At 39.0% G+C, this 27,856-nt stretch overlaps 1 protein-coding gene across 5 annotated transcripts in view; it reads right to left on the reverse strand.

Moving 5' to 3' along the window:
• The window catches only part of PTPRK (protein tyrosine phosphatase receptor type K), a 546,210-nt gene that overhangs the window by 333,455 nt on the left and 184,899 nt on the right, over nucleotides 1-27,856 (reverse strand). For all 5 annotated transcript variants that reach the window (XM_067546724.1, XM_067546722.1, XM_067546723.1 and 2 more), the window contains exon 3: nucleotides 25,218-25,489. In XM_067546724.1, coding sequence (XP_067402825.1) covers nucleotides 25,218-25,489 — 272 coding nt within the window. The remainder of the gene's footprint in view (nucleotides 1-25,217; nucleotides 25,490-27,856) is intronic.

Raw genomic sequence — 27,856 nt, forward strand, 5'->3', positions numbered from 1 at the left:
TCAGCATAGTAGTTTCAGTATCTTTGCTACTACTAAGTCTGCCTCAGGAAGAAAGCATTGTATTACTTACACTCAGTTCGTGTTTGTAAGTTTCCCTTCATAACCATGAGGACTTGAGGCTTAACTTTTATTTAGTAAAAGCTTAGATTCTGCAGATGTTAACAGCACTGACATAGGAAAGCTTCCTACTAACCAAGTGAGTGGGAAAGTGGATATTTCAAGCCCCACAGGATGCCATTTTCAGATCTTCAACTGAAACAAACCTGTATTGTATTTCTACTACAAAAGGCAGCAGAGATGACATACCAAGTGTAGTTTCAAATGGCAAGTTTCAGGTAACTCTGTGGTTGTCCTGGCTAAGAAAATGTAATGAGATTTATTTATTTTTTAATTTTAATGTGATTGGTATCATCTTCATCCTGGCCAAAACCAGACGGCTATCAGGATTTTCCTCAAAAAAAATTTTTTTAACAAGTCACAAGTCAAAAACCAAGGATAGAAAATAGTCAGCCAGAAGATGAATATTTAAGAAAGTCAGGAATGTGCAAAAACAAGGGGATATAGAATGGAAATTGTTTTACAACCTTAACCACAGTGAGCACTACTGGGGACACATTTTAATACTGTTGTAATAATTACTTTGGACATAAATACACACACACACACCCCTCTGGTTCAGTAGGTTTGCCCCATGTCTATGCGGAATCAAATAATTACATAAACAAATCAATTTAATCATATTAATCATGACTGTATTTTACCAAAGTTATGAGTTTAGGGACAAGAAAAGTTTACACTTGTATACTTAAGTCCTACTAACATTTACTGAGTCTCACATACATACAAGGAGGAAGATTCCTTTAGGTTTTTAATATTGCCATTACCAACAGTGTTATTTCTTCTTTTACAGAATGGGTGTGGAACATACACTGGGAATGCAGGATATCCTGATTTTCTTGACTTAAAAAGGTGAAGTGTTGTAACTTCATTCAGTTGTCATTCTTGATCTGATCACAGGTTAATTTAGTCCTGAGACAAGTGCATTTTTAAAATACTTTTAATCTTTATCACAAAATAATGAGAAATATATCCTGTGTCCACTGTGGTTAAGATTGTAAAAGTTTCCATTCTATACCCTCCACTCCACCCCACCTGTGTAAATTCCTGACACTAGCATAACATAAGAAAAGTGAAAACTAAATAATGTGAGGTTAGTCCAACATATTAAAAAAAAAAAGATGTCTGCAGGTATTAAGGGTATATCTACACTGCAGTAAAAATCCCACAGCACTGAGTCTCAGAGCCCAGGTCACTTTACTTGGGCTTGCAGGGCTCGGGCTTTAGGGCTAAAAATTGCAGTGTGGATATTCGGGCTCACACTGGAGCCTGGACTCCCCCCTGGCGGGTCTCAGAGACCAAGTTTCAGTCCAAGCCTCAACACTGCAATTTTAGCCCCACAGCCCAAGCCCGGAAGCTTGATTCAGCTAACCTGGGTCAGCCGTGGGTCTTTTTTGCAGTGTAGATGTTTCCTTAAAGTACTGTAACCTGACTCATGGTCCAATGAAAGGTGCAACTGGACCCATGTCAAAAAAACCCAGCAGAACATGTTTTTTGTATTAAAGCAATGTGAAATGTTAATTTAACATATACAAAGCAAGTAGAACACAGCATGCATTAGTGTATTATCTCACTAGGATTTCCTAATCAACTAAGACATAAAACCAAAAGTAGTTGATTAGTTATTTTTAATGCATTATCCATTACACAAATTATCCTTTGGGCAATAAATCAACATTTAAGAAATGAAATTCTCAAACTGAATTCAATGCTGCTCAAAGAGCAGTACATCTGACTTAGCAGCTCTTCACGAAGTTCACTGGATGGTGACAGTTCACTTTGTCCACCTCGTTGCCCAATCAAATGCACTGTCATTAATCTCGCAAAACAATTTTTCTGCCTCAGGAATTAGTTGTACCTGAGCAGTTCATTCTCTCCCCCTCTGGGTATGTCTATACTACAATTAGACACCAGCAGCTGACTCAGGTTCACTGGGCTCAGACTAAGAACCTGGGCTCAGACTAAGGGGCTGGTTATTTGCGGTGTAGACATTTAAGTTGTAATGTCTGAGGCCTTGGGGTTTTTTTTGGCTAAGCAGTAGCAGCCATATTAGGAGAGACAGCAGCCATAAAGTAAGAAGCGTGTTGTCAGATCTTCACATTCCTGAAATTACATCAAGACAATGTAATATCGGGCTGTTAAGAAGGTGCTACTGTCCTAATAGTGCCTATTACCACCAGATAAAGAAACAGATCTTAAGATGTTTAAAGAAAACTTTGATATCATTCTGTCTGGCAGGGAATCACTTATCAACAGTTGTGGCTGTAAAATCTACACTTCTTATTCTCTCTATGATACCCACTTCTCTATCATTTATCTGAATGATTGCCGTCTGGTTCTTTGATTGTTTCTGTCTGTTGCATAAGTAAGTGTGGAATATTTAAATCAACTAAGGTGGTGGGATATGATTGGTTAAAGAACTGTTTCATAGTGAGCTAGGATTGGTGTTTTGTAGTACTTCAGTTTAAAATGATTGGTTACAGTGTACCTAAGCAGGACCTACGTTTTAACTATATAAACTAAGATTCCAAAGGAAGTTCTTTGGAACCTAACTCCAAGACACAGCCCAAGAATCATAGCTGCCAGACCTCAGCACCCTGCCAACTGTTTTTACAGAAGCTGTAGTCCCCAGATGATCTAATCCTGATTGGCCAGCAGGAGAAGTTTGTCTGCCTTATTGGGAGTGGTGAGCATTGTATGCTTAGCGTCTGTTTTGGTAATAGTTAATAAATAGAGAATAAGGATATTACTATGAAAGGCTCCTTCAAGCCTCGCAAACCCACAGAAAATTACACCCAGAACCCTAAGAATTGGGAAAGAATGGGTACTTAAATTAACCAGGTGATTCCCAGAGCCCTACAGACTGGGAATGGGTAACCCTGAGCCCTAGAGTGTGAATTGGGTAAGGGTGGATGCCTTTCCCCCCAAGCCCTACAGATTGGGAAAGAGTGGGGTGCCTTAACTGGGTTATGCCTTGAGCCGTATGGACTGGGGTAAAGGTGAGATGCCCTAGTGTGCAAGTAACAGGCTCAGGCTGCAGTCCGAGCTCTAGGACCCTCCCACCTTGCAGAGTCTGGGCTCCTGCATGAGCCTGAATGTCTACATCGCAATTCAACAGCCCCTTAGCCTGAGTACCATGAGCCCGAGTCTGCAGCCGCAGGTTTTTAATTACAGTATAGACACACCTTCTCTCTCGCTAAAATAAAAAAACACCACACAGTTCTAGGGTGTGGTGTTTGTGTATTACAATGGGACCATACCCCCTAGGAGGCAGAGATTTTTGTTTTGTGCTTTTTGTGTTGAATGACAACTTATCTGGTACCAACTTATGTTTGTGTAGCAATGTCAAATAACTTGCAGAACTTTATTCTCAGTACAACTTGTTTGGTGTTTTAAATTGCCATAACTCAAGAGGAATTTCAAGAAAGTGGCTGACATTATTAATTTACCACTATTTTTCATGCATTGCATAACACTAAAGAAAAAACTTTAGTAAAACTAAATGTTACAGATCAACACTACGTTTAGCTTAGCAATTTTGAGACATTATTATTGAAATCAGACTCCTGTCCTGCAGAGAAGTAGCAGGTACTGCATAAGTTAGAATGCTATCCTGTGTTAAGATTTACAATTTCAGAAAATAACCAGGGAAACCTGATAAGTGTATTAACAAACCACCACCACACGCTCATAGCTACTGGCCAACAATTTTTAAATGGGGGAGAGGGAGTATGCGTCTTTGCAGCCAATCTCACAGAAATTTTGACCTCTCTGCAGACTAGACTGGGGGGGTTTTGTTTTTTTGGTTTTTTTTACCACAAGCCCTGAGTAAGGGACAGCACATAGTCGTGGTCCCAAGCAGCAGATCAAAAGAAATATTTGCGAGTCACAACATGATTCTTGGTTCCCTGTCCCCTGACCCCCACCTTGCTCAAGAAGGGGAAATAACCTGTGCCAGACCAATCCCTGGTGCAAATTATTTCCCCCTTGTACTAGATCAGCTGTGCTGGCTGACACTTGGGGAGGAGGGGGGAGGGAAGAAGAAGAAGAATCAAGGCTCTAGCCAGTCTGACCATGCCCACCCACCAGCATAGAAGGGGGAGTTATGACTGTAGGGACACTACTCTCCCTGCCACACTGCAGTCTGCCCCACCAAAAACTCATGCCTGGGAGTAAGGTGGTACTCATGTTTCATTAGCGAAGAGCGAAGGTGAATGCAGTTGAAGTTGAACAACTGGAACTTGATTAAACACTCTGCACTGCCCTGTTCACATGGCTGAGATGCTTTGAATCTAACTCCTCACATTCCCTGTTCTCCTAATGTCCTGTCAACAACAGCCCCTTCAGGGAACATTGGCCCTCTAACTCCAGTTTCACTGAACATGATATATCCACTCTATTTTACAAATGTTTTAACATGAACAAACAGTTGAGGCCCAGACCCCTACCCCGTGTCTCTTTGGACAGAGGTTGCCAGCACATAGCTGAGTTGGAATCTCCTCTTTACCACCTCCTGAGTCTTTAAGAAAGATGAATGCAGAGGAGAACCAAATGAGAGTGTTTTTTTTTCTTTGCCTTTAAACCCAAATTGCTCTACTGCTATAGATTTAAATCAAACCGAAGGACACAAAAGTCGCATTAAAATCTTTTAGAGGAAAGTTTCTGCACACAGGGAATAACCCGTTTTAAAATTATTTTTTCTGTATTTAATTATCCTAACTCCATTCCACCTATAAAAAGCAATTAGAAAATAACTAATCACTTCCTAATAGCTGTTTTTTGTTTTGTTTTGTTTTTAAACATCAAACCAATTTTCAGGTTCTTTTGCCTAACAGTCAAGCTGAATGAAGAGGGAAGAAAAGAAAGGAGGATGTTACAGTAATTCATCCTTAAGGAGCACAAAGAGGAGAGCCAACACCATATGACCATCTCTCTGCATACCATCGAGAGCCAACAGATCACAAATGGGAACCCCAGATCTGAGGAGCTGAGTTGCTGAAAGCTTGCCACCAGAAGTGTATGATATACAATCAACACTCATCCTTTTCCTCACTCTTTAGCCACATAGCTTGGAAGTGCTCTCAGCCTGTCTGAGAAGTGATCATCAAATCTGTCTGTCCCCTCTCTTGGATAATGCAAGAAGAATTTATCAGGCCCCAATGTCTTACAAATAGGGGTTGCACATCATAGGGAAGTCATTTAATAGGTTTGATGCAAATAATTTGGAATGAATTAATATGTTTTCCTGTCTTGTAAATTATTTATTCCTTAAACAGAAGTGACCCTTTACTAGCGCAGAGTGTTAACCTAATTTCTCATCTATTTGAACAGCTAAGAACCTGCAGGATTGAATTTTCAAGCCTTCAAATGTAGGTCTGTGCAGCACAATCAAAATTTAATTTGGCTCAGTTCAAAAGATTAACTGGCAAAAAGTTCTTTGTTTCCTTTCAAAAGACAACACAGCTATTCAAAAAGCTCAGATTTTTTAGATAAACTCATGAACTGTCAGAACAATACACTCTACACTTCTCCATAATTTTGACTGGGATAATGAAAGTTGATCACCTCAGTCTAGAAACCTCTGTTAACCACATGCTGGTAGGACACTGATTTCCCTTTAGTAAAGAAGACAGTAGCTGCACTGTAGTCAGTACAGTAACAGAAGAATTTGTCACAGTCCCATGAATTCCATTATTCTGCAGTGACAGAATTTGACTCCTCCCGTAGGATAGGAAATGTCTCCTTGCTCAGCCTAACTGTTGAAGAGCTAGCTGCCACCGGGCAAAGCAGGGAAAATGTACTATTCGGTGTTCCATTCACTCAGTCCAGGTTCAGGTACAACCAGCTAAGTGTCGCCGCCAACATTTCCTGCTCTAATCTATCACTGAGGACACAATGAGCAGCCACAATCCCTAGGACAGAAGAACAGATGCTTTCTGTGGTGGAGCCATACATGAGACACAGAACCCAAGAAGTAGGATTTGTAAAAAAGGCACATGAGAGAGGAAGACACCAGAACCTTCAGAACCTACAAGACAATGAGGGAGAAGAGGACTTGTCAGACAGGACTCAATATTGCTGAAGGGTTTCTCTCAGGCAGCCAACATAGAGATCCTGGAGGATTACTGAAGAATATTTGGAAAGCAATATATTCCCTTCAGACTTCTATAATGATGCTTTATATCTCCAAAGTGCTGCACAAAAAATAATTAAGCTAAAACCCTAGTGAGTTAGTTTCACAACTGGCAAAGAAGGCAGTCACCTGCCAAATGCCAAACAATGAGAATGCATACTAAAACACAGAAGGTTTTGCGTCTCAAAGCACAGTCCACTTGACCACGCTACCTCCCTACATTTACTATATAATATTTATTGCTGTGTATACTTCTCATTTCACACCCTTTTGGTCACATGGATAAAAATAAATCAGTACAATCTTACTTAGAAGTTATTTTAACATGGCTATAAGATTTTCTTTTTTTTAAACAGCCATATAAATTCCCTCCACACTTAAAAAAAAAAATAGTGAAACATCTTCTCCCTAAAATCCTGTTGTAATTTCCCCTGTGCAAGGAGAAAAAATTAAGTTATGCTATTACTTTCTATAAGTTTATGGTTTTTAAATTATTATTATTGTTATTTTTTATTTGGGAACCTTGAATATTAGATCTGAAAGTGTTTTGGGTACAATAACGTTAATGCACTTCCTTGGAAATTTGAGTTATTTCTTTCACAGAGTAACGATCTTAGTTGGTTTGACATCACTCTCATCCAAATCAAAACTGATAGAAGTAGAAGACTGTGCATGGAAGAGATGTAGAATATTTGAAACATTTATTTTCCTATAAGGGGGCCAATCACACTAATCAGTGGGGGATTTCTGTTAGATCCTCATTTGGAGGAAGAAAAGCTTTTGGTCTTCATTTTCAGCCCCAGGCTTGTTCACAGTTTACCTCAAAAAAAGAGAAAACACTTTAAAAAACAATGTCTACTCTGCTGCAACTTGAAAAGAGATATCCCAAGCGGATTTTTCTTTCCCTGGCTGAGAAAGGTAGATAAGGAAGGACAAAGCAGCAGACAAATATGATTGCATGAAAAAGTTTTTAAAAAAATTAGACCTCCTTAAAAAAAATGTTTCAGATGCTGGAAGCACACAGTCTTCAGAAGCAAACATGCTGAACATAGCATCTTACCATCTAAAAGTTCATGATCCTTATGCTCAAGAACCTCTGTTACTTGTGACACATAAGTTTGGAGGCTGATTGGGGTTTAATTTTTAAAAAGTTTTTAAAAGTGGTAGTTTTTGTTAATGATTCAAAGAGCAGCCTTCCATGTAAAAAATAAAAGTTAAATTCAATGAAGTCTTGTAATCCTCAGCAAAACCCATTTAAACCCTTTTGGCAATTATATCCCAAAGTGCAGTGTGTCACGAGTTTACTGTTCCACACCAACCATACACAAAAGACTTCTATGACATAACTTCTTGCACTAATTTCACTGTTTTCACTGGTGAAAAACTGATTGAGAGAAAACTGTGCAGAACTGCCAGCTCATGATTTTATTGTGAGTCTTGTGATATTGGGTATTTCTCTTAAAGCTCAAGCTCCTGGAGTCAAGTGATTACATGAGCATCTCAGCCATCATGTAAAACAACAAGTAGGTTTCTAACCCCCACTAGGTGCAGACAAAAACCTAAAAAGGCTCAAAAACCATAAGGCAAATAAAAACTGCCCAATTTTTTAATTCATGTTTTAAAGCCAGTTTCATAGTTCTTAGACGCCTGCCTAATGACATTTTAATGTTTGGGTTTGGCAATACTGAAAGTGGTTATTACTTGACTGGCTGACCGATCCTTCTATACAAGTCCTACACTATTTGTACACATCAAAGCTTGAAAAATCTACTTGCCAACATAGTGATCAGTGGAAAACGTTTCCTGGCAAGTGTTGAGGCTAAAAGCCATAAACTTCTGTAGAACTTAAGCTTTTAACTAAAAAAGATTAAGTTTCTAGCCCTTAATGTACCTCTTTTTTTTTTTTTTTTTTCCCCCCCAAGTCCAGAGAGCTAGCACCAATGTCTTTATTATTGCTCACAGGACCGGATTCAAAATCCAGTGAAGTCGATAAGAATCTTTTTGCGGACTTCAATGGACCATGGATCGTGCCCATAGTTTAGTAGATTCTGGTCAGATATACTGCTGATATTCAGAACCCTGTGGGTAACAAGGGAGCACAAGACTTCACAGAGATTCCTAGTGAAAGGAAATGAAAGACTTAAATTATCAAGTTGACTGACTGACATTGAAACACAGACAGGTGGATCATTTTGTGTATGTCTAGTTTATAGCCAGATTTGTCTCTTTTAAGGCCATAGCCACTCTGGCTTTAAAAAGCCCATAAGTTATTTCCTCTCTAGGCATGGTGGAAGCGACAAGCAATGCAAATTGTTAAAACCCTGCGTGGATACACAAATGTGGATACACATCCGATCCGCATCAATCATCTTACCGCCATCCGCAGTGTAGTCATCTGCATTTGCAGCTGTGGAGCCACCAATCAGCTGTTTGTAGGCCATCCCCACTGCAGCCTCTGCTGCTGATCAGCTGCACGGGGGGCAACCCCTCCAGGCAGCTGCCCAACAGCTGATCAACATGCAGGGGAGCCCCACGGAACAGCTGATTGGCAGCCAGACCCAATCTCAAAGGTGGGGAAGCAGCCTCAAAGGCTATGAGCTGCAGAGAGCTGTTTCCCTGCCTTTGAGATCCACATCCGATCCACCATCCGTCAAAAAATGATCTGCGGATATCCGCGGATATCCACAGATTTGCAGGACTCTACAAATTGTTGTTTGGTGCCCCGAAGTCATTCACTGACTCAGCAATCCACAGGTTGGCCTGTTCTACCCCTCCACTAGTGAGCCTGTAAGGATAGGAAACTCATATCCATATGCTCTCTCATTATCTGAGGATCTGCTCTTTTTTTTTTTTTTTTTTTTTTTTTTTTTAAACAAAGAAACTAAGCTAATTTGCTTTCGTCATCTCACTTTTGGAGTGGAGTTTTCAGCATTCTGTGGAGTGGAAGGTCTTCGCTGCTTCAGAGGGTGACATACATTAACTTAAGCCACACCTTCAATTCTAGGCACCGATTTACACAAAGTCTGCATCTTTTAGCTGCTGAGCAATATTTTCTTTTCAATGCTTATGATCAAGAATGTTATTTGATATTGAATTATACTTTTCCCCTGTTTAATGTAAAACACAAATGATTTAGTATTTCCAATAGGCTAAAGTAATTTAAAACTCACTGAAGAAATACTAATATAATGACGTTTTCCTAAGGGAATTTAAGTGGTAAAATACAGTAGTTAGTTATTTATATTATAGAAACAAAACACACCATTATCAAGCCACAACTTGTTTCAAACTAGTCTTATCTTCAAACTTAGTATACTCTTCTAAAGGAAAGAGGGAGTCAAGTTTAACTGTAAATCCTTAGGAAGGTTATGGTAATGGGTGATATAATTCTCTGTAACCATTCTCTGTTGTCAGTCTTTCAACTTGCCTTATTTACAGCAGCATAATTTGGTTCTGCAACCATTTTATCAAAAAGAATAAAAATTTGATACTAACCGCAAGTATTTCAGGCATCTAGTTTTCGTTTCCTCATTGTTTCAGCCTCTCTCAGTTGCAAAACTAACATGGCTCTTATAATCATTTAAGATAATTACATCCTTTCACTTTTCCACTGTGTTCCCAGAACTGATACTTCAGCTCTCCACAAAGAATAAGTTCAGGCTAACTACTAAATGCCACTTTTGTCAGTTTCCCCTCCTATAGAACTAATATTTTGTTCAAATCACTGCATGCAGCCTAACATGCAGAAAAGTCAGTCTTTGTAATGAAATGGATGATTGGGTCATGCTGAATTTCAAACCACACAGAAAAGTAGTAAGTGCTGAGAAACTAAGCATAATCTCATCAGCCATCAAAGGCAGCAGTCAATATGATTTCACATTGAATTGTTTTAAAATGGTACTTATTTGCATTTCTATTTTACAGTATTGCATCAAGAGCTGCTGGAGCACTATCACAAACATCATATAACTGCTGGATGGAAATGTTACTGTCTACTTTTGACCACATTTAGAGTGTAAAAAGCTCTCATTCCCTTTCGGGCACTTACATTTCCTCATTCTTTTTTAGCATTTAATCATCAAATACAAAATGAAATATCTATTATTCAAAACAGAGCCATGGAAATAGCCCACAGCAGCAGATCACAAAATCTGGACTAATAACCGAGACCAGCTTTATCATTTGATAGTTCTCCAAATGAATTAATTTACAAAGTTAGTCTTCATACTGTCTCTAGTATTTATGATATGTCATTTTTATTTAACTTCCAAGAGAAAAAGAGTCCCTGTGGGTATGTTTTTCTTTTGTTTTAAAATGATTTTTAATGTTTTCATTTGTAAAAGACAGAGGAGAGCATAGGCAATGCCTCTCATAAGCAGTGTTCCCATATGCATTGTAGGTTAAAAAGTTTTTTAATGTACAGACTGAAATCAAATGTATGCCCCTAGGAACTCAGCACTTTATGAATGAAATAAAAATTGATGGGATTTCTTGACTCATGATGCAGTGTTCTGTAACAGCCACCGTTAAAATGAAAGCATGCAAATTAAATTTTCCGAGGGACAGTTTGCAACCTCCTTACTCACACTGATGAACCACTATTCTCAGGAGTAGTGCTACTGAAGTCTGTAGGAATACTTGTGCAAGTAACTGCTCACCAGTGTAAGAGGGCTATGAGTGGACCATGAATTTATTGCATTTGCAAGTGACAAAGAATTGCTAGGTACTGAAATTTTACTCTGTGTAAGAGTTTACTTTATGTATATGAATCGTTGCCTTTGTCTCTTCCATGTTATTGCTACAAATAATAATCTGAATTACTTTTCTATTTCTAGCTGTTCATCCAGGGTTCTCTCCACTATTAGATTTGATAGCACAAATGAGACTGTGAGCATTTTCATTTCAGAAAATGGTTAAAAAAAATCACCATATTCATTTGTAAAATCCTCTATCTTCTTCAGTTCAGCCGCTCTACCTGCTCCTTTTCCCTTGCCACATTTCTAGCACTGGTTGCCTCTCTCTGCCATTCCAGACAATTTTGTCACTGTTAGTGCGGAAGCCTTCTCCCCTGCAGCCCCTATACAAAAGTTTCCTAAAGTTCTCATGTTTGACCATTGTCATTTCAAATCTCAGCTGAAAACTTCTCTTCTTCCTAGCTTTTTCTCTCTCCATCTGTTGTCAATCTCTGCCATGGCACCAAGCTCTAAAGTTTTCTGATATATTTTACATGGAAGGCACTACAAAAAATGAAAGATGTATTGTAGTTGTTGCTTTTTCTTTAGAGCTTCAAAGAGCAATGAACAGGAGTCTGCATTTTCTTTTTCCTCAACTATAATTCACTGTTCAACAAAGGAAGCACTAGAGAAACAGAGAGACTGCCAGATAATAAGCATAATAGAACTCAGTTTGGGAGAAAACAAAGATTGCACAAACAGCCATACAGTATGTGGGAGATGAAGTGTAAAACAAACAGGGCATATTATAATACCTCATTAGCACTGGGAAGCCTTTCCTGCAAATGGACACTAGATGTATTAACTTTGCATATTTTGCCTACTTTACCATGCCACTAGAGGTATTGGAATTTGAAAGAGAGAGAGAGAGGAAACACACCTGGCCTAATCATACTGCCCATTTATTCTCTAAATGCAGGGTGATGGGGTGTCTTCTCTGTTCCCCAAATGTAGTCCAGCAAATCTTTGATGTGTATCTTAAAAAAAGGTTCTCTTCCCCTGTTGTGTCTCCCCCTTGTTGACTTACATACAAAGTCAACAGAAAGGTATGAACTGTGCCTCTATTGTGTTAAGAGACAGGTAAATAAACATATTCTGTCTGACAGAAAACCTGTTTCTTCACCTCTGCTGTGATACAGAATCTAAGAACGTATTTTCAGTATACATACATAATTCCTTATATAGTATTGGTACATATATTTCACCAAGAATATTAACCACCAATATGACATTGGCTTTCATTTAAGACTTCCCAAGACATTCTTTGGTAAACCAGAATCTACATACCAAAAACAGGGTATTCCTATATATCCCTTGCCAGTTGCCATGAGGGATTCATGGGTCACAACCCCTTGCAGAAAAGTCAGTAGGCTTGAGCATTCCCACCAAGAGTATTAAGATGCACTAGCATTTTTCTTACATTTCATCATAGTCAAACTATTTGAAGTGAAGCCTGCTGGACAAAGCATTGGACTAGGACTCAAAAGACTTGGGTTCTAGTCCTGGCTCTGCCACTGGTCTGCTTGGGCAAGTCACTTCGCCGCTCTGTGCCTCAGTTTCCCCATCTGCAAAATGAGGATAATGGTACTGACCTCCTTTGTAAAGTGATTTGAGATCCACTGATGAAAAACATTATATAAAGTGAGGCATTATATTCTTACAAGTAACTATTCTTTTAGAATTAATCTCTGCTCAAGTTAACGAAAATGAATACATCCCAAAATTTGTAAACATTTTATGATAAATAGGATAACACCATTAACAGTAGGTGTGTGTACTGCAGGAGTATAAAAATCTTCAGATTAGAAAAAGACATTTAATCTATGTTAACATTTATCACAAGACATTAGCACTGGGCTTTGAAAAGGAACCACAGAAAGTTTATAAATTAAAATACGTGCCTGAGAGAAGCTCTTGCTAGAACTTGTGTGACGAATGGATGGTTTTGATTACTAAATTGTGTCCAGAGTGCAACACTGACAGTCAATTTTGAAAAGAACGCAAGTGTTCATATTTGGGTATGTTTCCAAAACTGCACAAGTTTCCATCATTGTTACAGTAGGGCCTTAGGAACTAAGATGAGAAAATGTGCTTTTTATCTGAAGAGAGCTTCAACAGCAAAGAAAAAAAAAGAAACAGAAGCTCAAGTATTTACATAGTGTACATCTAAAGAGGGAAGGAAAATAGAAGTCTTTGCCAATTATCATATCTCTGACCTTGTCTACACTACTTGGTATACTTCGGTATAACAGTCACTCGGGGTGTGAGTGAATAATTCACACCCCAAGCGACATAAATTATACTGACCTAAGCGCTGATGTGGCTCACTAAGGCAGGAGTTATTAAACTGACAAGAGAGCTCTCTTCTTGCATCACCTTAGAGCATCTCCATGACAATTGCTACTGCAGTGCCACCGTAAGTGCTGTAGTGTAGATGTAGCCTTAGGAACACAGCAGAATCCTCACATGCATTTTGAAAAATTTGAGTACTAGGGAATGAATCCTCTGTGGGAAGAACAGTCTTCAGGGTGTGGCAAATATTGAAGGTTTGAAAAAAAGAGTCGCTAATTACTAAAAAAATAAATAAATCAGCTTTAATGGGTTAACACCTACTACAGTCACCTTCTTTTAGTGAGTACTAGATTCATCGTTAGCCATCCACTGGATTACACAGGACTGACAAATCTGTCCTATCTTTATTTGTGATCCCCCAAAGTTGATAAAATCCCAGATGGAACAGAGACATGAAAGGTGAATTTATTAATCAAGTAACCTCTAATCAGAACCTTTTTAATCTGAGACACAAGGATGGAAAGCCTGCATATCAAGTACAAAACCAAGTAAATTGGGTTTGTTGCAGACAGCTTATTGGAAACTAGCCAAAAACCAAGTGATTAACAAGCAAATAAGAGAGCTCAAAATGCAAGGCATGATGATTTATTTAAGTGAAAACAGTGTCTACACTGCTTATTAATCATTATGTATGTTTTTAGCAGGAATAGCTGGGCTGTGTAGAAAAAGTTTAGGGAATTCCATCCATATCTGAGTTGTAACCTCTAGATTTAAATGAACTGTCAAGGGGAAAGAAAAAGTACCTGTTCAGGGAATTTCTTGACAGCTTTATACCTTGGCCCACTTTTTGCACTGACTTTGATAGTTGAAGTTCAGTTAATTGAATATGTTCTTCTTACATGGAACCTCTCTCACTTAGGTCAACAACACTCAGACCTTTCCTCATCTCTCTAACTGCTACATCTGTATCCTGCCAGCACGTCTCGAATCTGACTCCGGTTCACTAATGCACTTCTTCTGACTGATTAGACTGCACTTGATCACCATCTCAGGTCAGTGTGACTGGAATTTTCAGTTCCTCACTGAAATCCTCCTAAAGGTTTCTCAAGTATATGCTTCACATGAGCAACAATCTGTCTAGGTATTTAACTGCACTTACCACCATGATATCCAAGTGCTGGTTTTAAGGCCTTCTCTACATTTACAATCAAACCATCTTAACTGAGCCAGTTTTAGACAATGTTTAAACACTGCCTGACCTGTTTAGAGAGACCAACAAATAGTAATTAGATTGGTTTGAAAAATAATAGTTAAAAAATAGTAGGGACTTGATCTGGAAAATGCTTCTGTGTGATCTTCACAGGGAAAACTGTGTTAAGCCAATTTGGCAGAAACAGTGTGGCTTAACTGGCAGTGTGGTTAAAGAGAGCAAGGACATGGACAAAATATCCCATTTCTCTCTCTCCTCCCTCTCACACTTTCTGCTGGTACGTCACTGTGTCCTGTTATTTAGAAACGTGCCTTCTGGCTGCACCACTTCAATATGTCAACATTTACTCTTTCACCTTTCATTTCCCATTTTTTGCTCAGGGTATCTTGCAAATGGTATTGCTAGGTTAGTACCCATCTTTGAATGCACTGGCCCAACTCCATCCACACTGGCAACAACTTTTACTATTTCAGAAGGACTCTTGGTTTCTTACTATCTTTGACACACCTTTAATGATACTGCAATCACATGGCTTCCAAAATAACCTTCCACCAACCTATTATAATTCTTTTATCATTTTCAGGACTAAGAATATAAAGGAAAAATAAAATTTCCAGGATCTTTGAGACACTGAAAGCTTTGTCTTTTTACTTATATCTTCAACATTCAAATGGAGAATGGAATAATTATTCAAAGCAGAATTCACAGTTGAGCAATAAGGCGTTCTGGGGATAGTAGTTCTTTTATCAGCTAGTTAATGCAACACATCTTCAGCCTTCACTGAAATGATAAAGGACCACTCTAGAGTACCTTTTCACTATTATAAATTTGTTCATTAGCAGTATTAACTTGCTGATAGATATTTTTCTAACCTGTCAGAACATACAATCACTGGGATTCCACAATCTCCAAAGGTAACTGTGACATTGGCCTATAGGGGAGCCATGCTGTGATAGTTGAAACAGGGCAAACTGCAAAAAAATGGGACAGGCAGACCCCTAAATACTGATAGTTTTTCTTCCATAAGATATACCAACCCAGCAACAAACAGGCTAACTGGCTAAAGTGTCCACAGAAAGGCTCACCGCGTGGGGAAGAACTCCTTTTATGGCCCATTGTGAGAGCTAAATGTTCTTTGATGGGCCATCAACTGGCATTGTTCATTCACAAAAACTGGATACAAATAGTTCCTCCAGGAGCAAACACATATGAAATCCAGATGGAAAGTCATATTTATAATTTCAGATACAAAGATGATACATGCATATAAACAGGATAATCATACTCAGCAAATCATAACTCCCTTTTCCATTGATAATTTGTAAAAGATTTGTTGCAATTATATAACAGTGGTAGCAGCAACGATATGCATGGTCATATTTTTATCATTCAGCATCACCTCCGCACCCCCAAAACACAAAATTGATGCAGGAAGGGATGTCCCAGACATGGCTGAATGCATCCTAGGATTTCCCATTTTTGGTTCTGTATTATCACAGCTTCTAACCCAATATTAGAAGCATCAGTGTATAAAGGAAATGGTTTACCAAAATCATGTTTGACTGTAACAGGCTTTTTCTTTGTAAGGTTTGTTATGGAAGTACCAATGTTATTGACTCCCTTTACAGACATTACCATGGATTTGGTTAGATGCATGGTGGATTGGATCTGCTCTTGCAGCACTATCCCTGCATGTTTTATGTGATTTTGCTAGGAGTCAATACAAATAGCTAATTTATTCATATAAGCTCTGTCTACTGTTTGGAAACCAATTAATATCAAGTTACTGTAAACATTAATGTACTTCACAGTGTAGGTATTCTGGCATTTAGCCATGAAGGCTGTGAGTTGTTTCCCCCAGTTTCCCTTTTTGCACATCAATTTAGGCTTGTAATGGCTTCTCTGCTATGAAAAGTTCCAGGCTTGGTTATAGACATTAACTGTGAAATTTTAACATCACCAGGCTTTTCAACACAAAGTGAGTTCTCATTTGAGTTCTCATTCAACAGAACAGCATAAGCATAAAGTTCTTCATCACATAGCACGTTCTCATGTACCATTTCTAGCATGTTTAAGATTTTTTCAAAAGATCACCCCCATTGTACATTTTTACAACTCTTGATATCAGCAACAAATTGGTCACAAGTTATTATTAGTATTAACATTAACATCAAATCTATCACAAGTGTACATTCACAAGCATTTTTTCATGCCATGATTCTGTTCAGACAGTTTGTCTAGGAGATCAGTTTGTTCAATACCCTTGGGGTTTTGGTGTTCTAGCAATAAATGAGGTGAAATAATAAGGACATTCTGTCTTTCAAGGGTTAACTGACTGGGGAGAGGATAGGACTGCTTCCTTAACAGGCAAATTGCCACTCCCAACATACAGGGTTTTCTTCTCTCTCTCAACAGCCATGACAAACCTTTTTCTCCCCAGTCAGCCAGGTAATTAGCATCAAAACAGACACTAGCTCCTAGCCTTCAACTCTTTAAATTGTTACCAATTCCAAGGAGGGGACCCCTCTTCAAAGTGAAGCTAGTGGATTCACACATAACTGAAAGTTGCTGGCCCTTAGGAGCTGGCACACTTCTCTCAGCAGACAAACTGTTGCTTTCTGTGGACTGTGATTCATTCTAAGCTAACTCAATCCAACTGCTTGCAGAAGCTACCAGAAGGTTGCATTCCTGCAGGATCTTCCTTCCCTAAGAAACAATCCACCATTTTATCTTGCTCCACAGAAACATTTCTCTGCTCAGTTACAATAGACTTTCTGAGTTTCCCTGAAATCCAGAAATGTTTCTGGTATAGTAGGAGGGTTTTCATACAACTCCCTGTTAAGCCAATGTATTCCCATCACCTCTACAGGTTTTTTCACTGGCAACAGGGAAGTTACCAGGCTCATCACATACCAGCTTGGAGATCCTTTTCTCCTTGTCACAAGTTTCTACACTGGTAGTAACAGTCAAATTATCTTCATGCTTTCCTCCTGATTAGTCATATCAAACTGAAAAGTTGTCATATCTTTATCCAGAAAACACTTCAGTAGCAGGCAAACTACAAGTATCAGGATGATCTGGTCCCTGGGGTCCAGTTATGACACTAACCGGATGCAATCTGTTTATAATGTTACTACCCTTACTCAGAAACACATCAGCAAGAGGCAAACTAGAAGCATCAAAATCATCTGGAGTCCAGTTATGACATTAACCAGTTTAAACCTGGTCATAATATCATTGCCATCAACAGATATAGGCTTAGAAACACTTCCTTCCTAGGTTTTAGTTTAATCCAGTATCACTCCAGTACAACTAACAATTCTTCAACAACACAGGCTGAGACACACTCCCTGTCTCTTTACAAACTTCCTTACTGTCACCAGTTAGGCAGTCTTTTATAACAAATGACTGGGAGGAAGAGACAGCTTCCTTTACAGGCAAGTTGCCCTTCACAATAGACAAACAATTGGAGATATCCTCTCTATTGTCCCAGTACTCACAGCTGACTACAGACAAATCCCAGGAGGATAGGACTGCTTCCTTAACAGGCAAATTGCCATTCCCAACATATAGACACACTCCCCTTTGTAACAGCACACAGGGCTGTTTACAGACAAACAACTAGAGATCAGGGTATCTCCCTCCATGGGCGAGTCATTACCTCTAACAGACAGGATTTAGGAATGGTCCCTTCCTTGTCATAATTCTCCTGAGACTGGGTAATATGAAACTGGTTAAACCTAGTTACCATATCACTATTATACGAAGTACCAACATTGTTATAAACTGGACATCTCCCAATCTTTGCTACTGAGAGGAGCTGGACTTCCAGGATGACACAGTTCCTATGGGTCTTAATATTTTGATTTGGAGTTTAATTCTGGCAACTTTTGCCTCAGCTTTCAGTTTCAGCCATCTACCTTCCTGGGCAGCTTTTTCCATCCCAGGTATCTTTGCTTTCTTTGAGATCAAAGTTCTATCATTTCTTTTTCATGCTCCCCCAGCTGCTTGTTTTTTTACTGCTAGCATTCTCATAGCTTCTGCTTCAGGAAAAGACACAGTTCTTGCTTTCTGATCATTCGCCATTAGCAAATCTTTCAGCTTTTCATTAGTGGCTTTCTTCTTAAATTCTTAAATTAAATTGTGAGCACAAGTTTCAAAGGGATTCTCGGTCAAGATCCTCCTGTGCACTCAGCTCACTTACTGTAACTGATTTTTAACCCATAAACTCTCAAATGTCAAAATTAATTTTTGACAAGCCTGTGGTACTGATCCAAAACTCAAATTAATCTGTGGTAATCTGCACCCTAGCCAAGCCTAAGCCACTGTGATGTTGGCTGCCAGGGGAGCCATGCTGAGATAGTTTAAACAGGGCAAAACTGCAAAGAATGGGGGAGCAGGTGGACCCCAAATATCAGTGTTTTTTCTTCCATAAGATATACCAAGCCAACAACAAACAGCCTCTGATCATCTCACTGGTTATTCAAAAGTCAAAAATACCATTCCTTTAAAGTCATACAGCCCTCTAGCCTCCACCCACGCAGCCAAGTCAAATATGATGGGGATTACTGAAAATCTTTATCCATCATATGTAAAAAAAGTTCTACTAATCCCAAAGGACTGGGCATAGTACCAAACAGGTCAATGAATAGTTCAGCTCTTACCCAAATACATGCTTAAAACCAATGCTTATTAACTAAACTAATATTTATTTAAAAAGGAAGTATTGGTTAAAAGATCATATACATACAGATGAGAATAAAAGTTTATAAATCAGTTGCAATTCAAAGTAGAGTTGATAACTGAGTTGCAACATTCTTAATTTGCCAAAGTCTCTGCAAAGTACCCAAACAACTTGTGGGGTCATCAGTCCTTGTTTAGAGCTGCTTTGTTAGAAACTGAGTCCAGAGAAATGAAGCAAGAGATGAAGATAAAATGGACAAAATTTTCAGGGCCATATACACTTTGTGCCCTGTGGGTGGATATTCTTTGTTTCAACTTGTGGAAGTTCACAGAAGCAAGATGGAGTCCAGGGTACATGAGGAAGTCACGTCCTTGCACACGTTAAGTCATAGGAGCAGCCGTTGCTTATTAACTGGCTACAGCACGCACAGGAAGGCGCACCAGGTGGGAAAGAACTCCTTTTATGGGCCATTAACTGGCATTGTTCATTCACAAAGTAGCTAGACCAGATACAAACAGTTACTCCAGGAGCAAACACATTCAAAATACAGATGGAAAGTATAACTTCAGATACAAAGATGATACATGCATATAAAATCATACTCAGCAAATCATAACTTTTCCATTACTACTTTACATGACATACTTGGTATAAGATTTGCTGCAATTACATAACTATGGTAAGAACAATGACATGCATGGTCATATTTTAATCATATAGCATCACTGTAACATATTCCAATAATTAACTATCCTTATAGTTAGGAAAAACTTTTTAATATCTAACCTAAATCTCCCTTGCTGAAAATTAAACTAATTACTTCTTATCCTATCCCCGGTGGACATGGAGAACATTTAATCACTGTCCTATTTATAGCAGTCCTTAGCATATTTGAAGACGTCTCTTCTCTAAACTAAACATGCCCAATTCTTTCAACATATCCGCATAGGTCAGGTTTTCTAAACATTTAATCATTTATCATCATTTTTATCAAAAATGATTTTCTCCTATGAACTTTCTCCAACTCTCTCTTGAAGTGTGGTGTCAAAACTGAGTGCTGTACTCCAGATGAGGCCTCACCAGTGCCAAGGAGAATGGATCTATTATTTCCCGTAGTACATAGGACACTCCTGTTAATATACCCTGGAATGATATTTGCCTTTTTCACAACAGCATCATATAGAATCATAGAAATGTAAGGTTGGAAGGTATGTCAAGAAGTCATCAAGCCCAGCCTCCTGCAATGAGGCAGGACCAGGTAAACCTAGACCATCGATAACGTGTTTGTCCGACCTGTTTTTAAAAGCCTTCAATGATAGGGATTCCACAACCTCCCTTGGAAGCCTATTCCAGAGTTCAACTACTCTTGCAGTTAGAAAGATTTTCTAAGCTAAAATATCTAACTTTAATCTACTTTGCTGCTGAATAAGCCAATTACTTCTTGTCCTACCTTCAATGGACATGAAGAACAATTGATCACAGACACAGGTCTACAGACTCTGGCTCATACTATGGCATTGAAAATAATGTCGATTTTCCCATTCAGGATGGAACTTGAGCTCTGAGACCCACTCCCCCTCGCTCAAATCTGTAGACCTGGGTTCTGAGATTCACTGCCATGTGTGGGGTTTTTTGTTTTAGTTTTTGCAGTATAGACACACTGTTAGACTCAAGTATAAAGTTATATAAAAATAACCATCTTTAACTAAAATTAACTAATGCTTTAGAGTAAGCCATACAGAAAATGAAAGACAAAACTCCAGAGGATTATAATATTTAAACAATATAACCTCAGAAATTCCCTTCCCTAAAGTAGATTTTAGACTAGTCAAGGGTCACCTTTTTCCATTACAATGGTAACAAAACTAAGTACCCAGTTCAAATATGGGCCTTCGATCCTAATGGATTATCTAACAAACAGTTCTCCTAGAGAGTTCATCCCATGTTAAACAAACAGAAAAATGAAGATATCTTGCCAGTAGCAGAAGAGATAAATCATATCACTACAGAACATCAGAAATTTCCTAGACTATAAAATATAATGGAAGAATTACTGGTCCTCATGCTTGAAAGCACCCACAGGAACACAATCAGATCAAACAGCCTCCCTTTCATTTCTTAGAAAGCATTAGCCAATGGCAACTATGCTTTGGAATGGGTGCAACAGTGCTTACAAAAATATATCTACTGCTTTCTAAATTACCACTTACTCACATGTGGCACAGAAGTGTCAAAGTGCAGGGGGTGGGGCCTGGAGCTGTCAAGAATGGTGGGGGGACTTGAAGCTCCCTACTATTGCCGGCGGTGGAGGGACCTGGACCTCCCAGCTGGCATGGGATCTCATAGGTCTGAATTGTCCCTGATGGCGGGGGCCCCCACAGCTCCAAGTCCCAGGGCAGCAGGGGCCCCACAGACCCGGAACTCCCAGCCATCCCTGGCGTTCTGAACCACGCAGGCAGCAGGGGTCTCGGAGCTGTCAGCTGTGGCAAGTTCTTACCTGTCCCCCAGTGGGGCTGGGACTCTCATCGCCCTAGTTAGCCCCATTTTGTCACTGTTATTTTTAGTAAAAGACAGGGACAGGTCACAGGCTTCATGAATTTTTGTTTATTGCCTGTGACCTGTCCCTGACTTTTACTAAAAAATTAACTCTGACAATATCTTAAACTTAGTGATGAGATTTTTTATAACATACTAAGGAGTGGAAGGAAACTCCTTTCTCAGTCCCCTTACAATACACGGTTTTTACACAATATAAAAGTACAAACTCACTCCATTCCTGGGATTTGGTTTTATTAACAAAGAATAGAACTTTACCAATTTTTGATTCACAACAATATTTTGCCTCTTACCTAATGACTAGTTGCTCTACTTAGTAGCCTATTGTAAAGGACCTCGTCAAAGGCCATTTAAAAATCTAAATCAACTGTGTCAACCAGTTTCTCTTTAACCAGTACTACACATGTTCAAAATATTCTAATGTATTAGTGAGACAATTTCCTTTTGCAGAAACTGTGCTGAACAGATCATATCATCATGATTTCCATGTATTTTATTATTCTACTATTAATTATTGATTCAATCAATTTACCAGTTGTGCAAGACTTACTGGTCAGTAATTCTCCAGTTCACCCTTGAGACTGTTTTAAACATAGTACAGTATGTGCCATTAAGAGGTGGCTAACGTATTTTGGTTATACATTTGTCTGGGTATCAAAACAACTCAGACATCACTTTTGTACAGTGTATTACCTACTATTGACTTCTATTTGACTTTTTGAAGTAAATGGAAAGAAAACTTTTTTTTTTTAAATCAGATATGCAGGTTTGCTTGGATTAAAAGTGCACATATTATATAAAATGTTCCAGTCTATGGTCTTTAACAAAATGTGAACTTGCTTGGGGGTATGCACCAAGCTGCGCAATGCCATTCTTAAAACAAATTGTTAGCCTTCAATCTTGTTTTAAACATGTGTAGGTTTTTCCTGTACTGCTTGCTAAACTCACTATAGGTGGACAGGCAACCTATGGAGCTAGTGAATTGCACGCTGCAGCACTGTCCCACACAATGCAACAGAAGAGACATTCCTACTGTGCTCTGTAGTACAGCTCAACATTAAAGCTAACACTATAAATAACTCCGTATTCTTGAAAGCGCCTTGTTAACCTCGAGACTTCAAAGGAAGCTCTTATAGAAGGACTGAAAAAATAAATGCTGTTCAAAAAACAAACAAAAACCACACAATCCTGCTCTTCCCATTCTTAGCAAGAAATTATACAAAGTTAGACTGGTTCCAACTGTACCGAACCACGGAACAGCACTAAGAAAGCATTTACAAGTCTAGTGAAGCTTATGTACAGATCATGGCAGGCTTACACAAACATGTACCCAGAGCTGCTTCTTATTTTCAATTTAAAACTAAGAAAATTGAACAACAATGTATTTTACATTATTTTAACATTACATTGGGGAGCTGGGGATGGGAGGGACCTTCTGAGTGCAGGTTTTTACAGAGATTATAGGAAGGCTAGAACATAAATGAAGAATGGCCATGGTACCTGTATAAATCCCCAGCCACTACCAAACTCATTGTCAAGCCTGATTTCATCTGTATACAAAAACCTGGTCACAGCTATAAAAACTACCAATAAACCCTCCCAGCTTTTAAATAATGTAAGGGCTGTCAGTGAAACCCCCAAAACAAGTCAAACTATCTGAACTTTGCTTTTTTGGATTTAATGAAAAAAATCTCCTGCTTGTTTTGTGGTATAAATACCTTTTACTTTTCCCCTTTTTTAAAAGTTAAACAGCAGTGTTAAAAAATAGAAACCAATAAAAGAGAAACTCATGACTGACTGGCAGCTGATGGGATAAAGCATAATGGAGCACTCATATATTGTTTAAATATCTATTGAGGTGAATCTGCTGTCTGGCAATATTTAGGAAATCCTGCAAAACCTTCCTCAAACCAAAAGGGGGTGGGGGGGAAGAGAAGTTCATAAAATATTTTTAAAAATAAAATAATAAAAAACAAAAATCCTATTCCTAGCACAGTTTTAACCCTGAAATGGGAGAAGTGCTAGAAACTCCAGAGTCCACTAGGAACTTGTCAATTTCTACTGGTTTTACGTGGAAGCCACTCCGGTGTAGTGATGGGAGACAATACACAATCCTAAAGTTAATGTTTAGAAAATTTTGGATAGCCCACCCTTCATATAGACACTTAATGCAATTAATCAGAACTGCTCCTTTGGGGTATGACACAGATCCTGTTCAAATCTATTCCACTGATTGGAATAGGCTTTGGCTCAGGCTTTGACGTGGATTGTGAGGCAATTCTTAGCAGATTTAACTAGTTAACACAAATCTTCCTCAACCCATGGCTGGATTCATGTGTACATCAGTCTTGTTTTTCACACCAAATCACTGAACAGCCTGAGAGCAGCAGCTTCATGTGACCAGAAGGGAAGCCTTCTCTCAAATTAATCCAGCAGAGCCAATTTCCAGTTATTTTAATACCAATAATATGAAATATCTTTCACAGTGGTGTTAAGCCTACCAGTTTTGTCAATATCCCCTTACCACTGGTAAATTTGCAACTGAAAACTATCTTGGAGAACTGGATTCTATTTTAGGTTCTACAGAGTTGCTATGTGATGCCAGTCAAGTCACTTAAAGCAACTTTTCACAGGTGGTGACTAACTGCATGTTCCTAATTTCTCAGTGACTGTCTTAAGATCCTGGGGACTAATTTGCAGAAGTGCTGAGCACTCAGAGCTGTTACTGAAGTCAATGGGGGCTCTCCTTCAAACATGGCATTTTATAAGAAGTCTGAAAAATAAGGTACTAGGTGGCTCAGATTGGGCCCCCTAAATTAATGGATACTTTGACCTTAAGCTCTGCCTCAGTTCTCCAACTGTAAATTGGGGATAGTAATACTATCCCACCTCACAGGGGTATTGTGAAAATAAATTCATTAATGTTTGGGATGCGCTCAGATGGTATCATGATGAAAGCCACAGTAAAGGCCATAAGAAAACTAATAATTCAGTCTTCCAAGCAGTGTTTGAATAGTACACACTAAATAAGGTGTGGGACCACATACTGAAAAACAAGGAGAAAACCAAATATTGAATCCATCAAGCAAGCCCCCTCCATCCTGTGCACTGATGGGATAAAAATATAGTTTGTCATCATGTAATTAAAGACTGTATCTTAATATATATGCACAAGGAAGGGGAGGAGGGAGGCAAATTCTGAATGCACAGACAATCTTAACTCTGACATTTCCTTACTTTTGAATGCTGGACTTTTCAAATTTAACGAAATGCTCTTAATGTAGGATTTTGGACAGAATATAAAAGATTCCTTTTGAATTAATGTTTCCTGTGAAAAAAATCCTTACCCCAAAAGTCCTGAATGGGACTTCAAGCACTTAAAATTGTACAGAAAAGTTCTTTAAATACATCAGGTCTCATGGATGCCACAATAATATATATTGGCTCTACTTAGCAACACTGTAATGAGATGAGGAAGTATTGCTGGCTTACCTGATATTCATTTGGCCAGAAGGTGCTGACAGCCAGCTCAGCTCGAAGCCAGTCTTTGCCAGTGGAGCCTGTCACATTCCAAATGGGATTAGCAAGAGGCCCCTTGTTCACCCTAACTAAGATGTTCAAGGTTCCAGAGCTTGCTCCATTCTTGCTATATAAAAGATAACTGAAATCAATGCAGTGAGTGTCATTTTCCTTCATCGTAGGAAGTTGGAGTCGAGCCTTTTCTCCAGGATCATGGTCTGAGGAATCCACTATCATGTATGATCCTAGAGAGAGAAAGAGTTGAAGATAGATAAATGCAGGGAATTCAGAACAGCTCACTCTATAAAAGAGAGAGAGAAAATACATGGGTTTGGCAGGTACTAAATTCCAAACATATTTTAAATAAGTCAAAACAAAATATTGAGAATACAGGAGTAGCAAGAGATTCAAACAAATTTAGGCTGCTAGCCACCCAGGGAATCCACAAATCCTGAGTTAGGCACCCTATACAAACATGGGAAGAGAGGGGCACCTGGGAATGGGATCCACTAAAGGCAGCACACTTGGCAGTAAGCCATGTAAACCAGGACACCCACCTAAGCATTAGGTGCCTAAATCAAGGCTACAGGGGAGCATCTATCTGTGCTTGCAATGCACAGCTGGGAACCCCTCTTCTGGAGTCAGGCATCTTAGGTTCCCAAGCAATTTCTAGCAAGAATGGTAGTATCACATGCCTAACTCCACACAAAACAAATGGGTGGTTGGCAGGGAGGTTTCCCTTATAACCTTTAGCTCAATGGTAATGGTACTCACCAGGGATGTGTGAGACCCCAATTCAAATTCCTGCCTCTGCCTCATGAGAAGGTATTTGAACCAGGCTTTCCCAACTCTTAGATGAGTTCCCTAACCACTGGGCTACAGTCATTCTTACTACCTCTTGTCCAATGAGTAATTAACACAAAGTGGTTTAGCTTCAACAAGAGATATTGAGAGAAACCCACATCAAAATATCCCATATTCCATCCTAAATATGGGATTTGGGTGACTAAATCTGGGCAGTAACCACTTAAATCTTTTTGTGGATCTGGGCCATTCTGCCTTGCTGAATTCTCCCAGCAGTTTCAAATGGATACAGGAATCTTGTTTTCAGTTCCTATCTTATACTCTTGGGGAGCACTCTTTCTGCCTGTTTAAGAGCTGTAAACGTTTCATGTCAGAGATCGTTCTGTTTCAGCGGAGAGTGAAGTGAACCATATATCGTTAGTATAATGGTTTCTGAAGTGCTTTGTGATCCTTCGGGATGAAAGACTCTACAAATCGAAGTTATTTTAGGTGCTACTCTGCTCTAAAAAGACTAAAAATGGCACTGTGTGGTTCTAAGTTTATATTATCTGTGGACTGCCAGGCAAAACTGCTCAATTTACAAGTACAAATATGGGGGTTTTTTTGTAACTAATACCTCAGCATCTTGCCCTGGGATCTGAAAGTCAAGTTCACCTCCTTCTTTCACGTACATTACCAGAAAAAGGATTGTGCAGTCCAAATTACGCTCTCCATTACACCTGTGTGATACAATGCTCTGCTACGGGACTCCAAAAGCGCAACCAACCTCAAATTGCAACTCCAGTTATTCTGATGAGTCTCAAGAAAGAAAGACACCAGCTCACTCTCTCTTGCCCTATTGGCTCAGAAGAGCTGACAATGACTGGTACTAAAAGTAGCAAAATGCGTCAATGAAGTAAGCAGACAGGACTCTAAATACAGACAAGTGAGATGGTGCACATCTTTTCACGGTAGAAATAATATACATGCCATCTTCCCAAAACTATGGATGTTGCTTTGTGGGGAAAGAACATGCTCTTTCCAGGGCTGCTTTTCGTCAGGGTTGAAGATTTAACATTCGTACTAAAATGCATTTTGGACTCTTCATCCCTATGAATAAACATGAAATATTGTTAAATCACATAAAAAGGCTTCATTTTCCTACACATTCATTGCTGTAGAGCAGCATTTCTCAATTAAATTTCCCCACGGAACCCTTTAGGCTCCGTGGGGAAATTACACTCGTACTCGATACCCTCCGCCAAAAAATCCGGGACATCTTCCCTTTTTCGGCGATGCGGAGAACAGCTGCTCTCGGCGGCGCAATGTCACTTTCTTGCGGAACCCTAACAGTGTTCCGGGTTCCACGGAACACCAATTGAGAAACACTGCTGTAGAGCAAAGACACTGAAAAAAAGGCCTCATATGGAGATAGATGTGCAACTGTTACTCACATTTGTGAGCATTTATTCACAAAAGGAGCCCCACAGCCACACTCCTGGGGTGACCAAATGCTTGCTAACAGAGTAAGGGCTGCAAAAGCTAGCCTATTGTTAGTAAGTACTGTAGCAACTATGTCCATTTTTGGTAAACAAAATAACTCTTTGGGAATATGGGGTGTATGGTGAAAGTAAAACAAATTACACTATATGTCAGTAGGCACTGTGTGCTGGTTTTTGAAAATGCACACGATCTACGGGAAGATAAAATTGTTGATAAGTTATTGATCAGTGGAAATAAAAATGTTTGTGTAAATGAAAAATCAGCGTTTGAGTCACCTGTTCGATAAACCTTGCCATTGATTTGCATAGCTGCAAACTACTTTAACA

Source organism: Emydura macquarii, unplaced genomic scaffold, assembly GCF_026122565.2.
Source record: "Emydura macquarii macquarii isolate MOO-44397 ecotype Brisbane River unplaced genomic scaffold, CSIRO-AGI_Emac_v2 contig_1146, whole genome shotgun sequence".
Lineage (NCBI taxonomy): Eukaryota > Metazoa > Chordata > Testudines > Chelidae > Emydura > Emydura macquarii.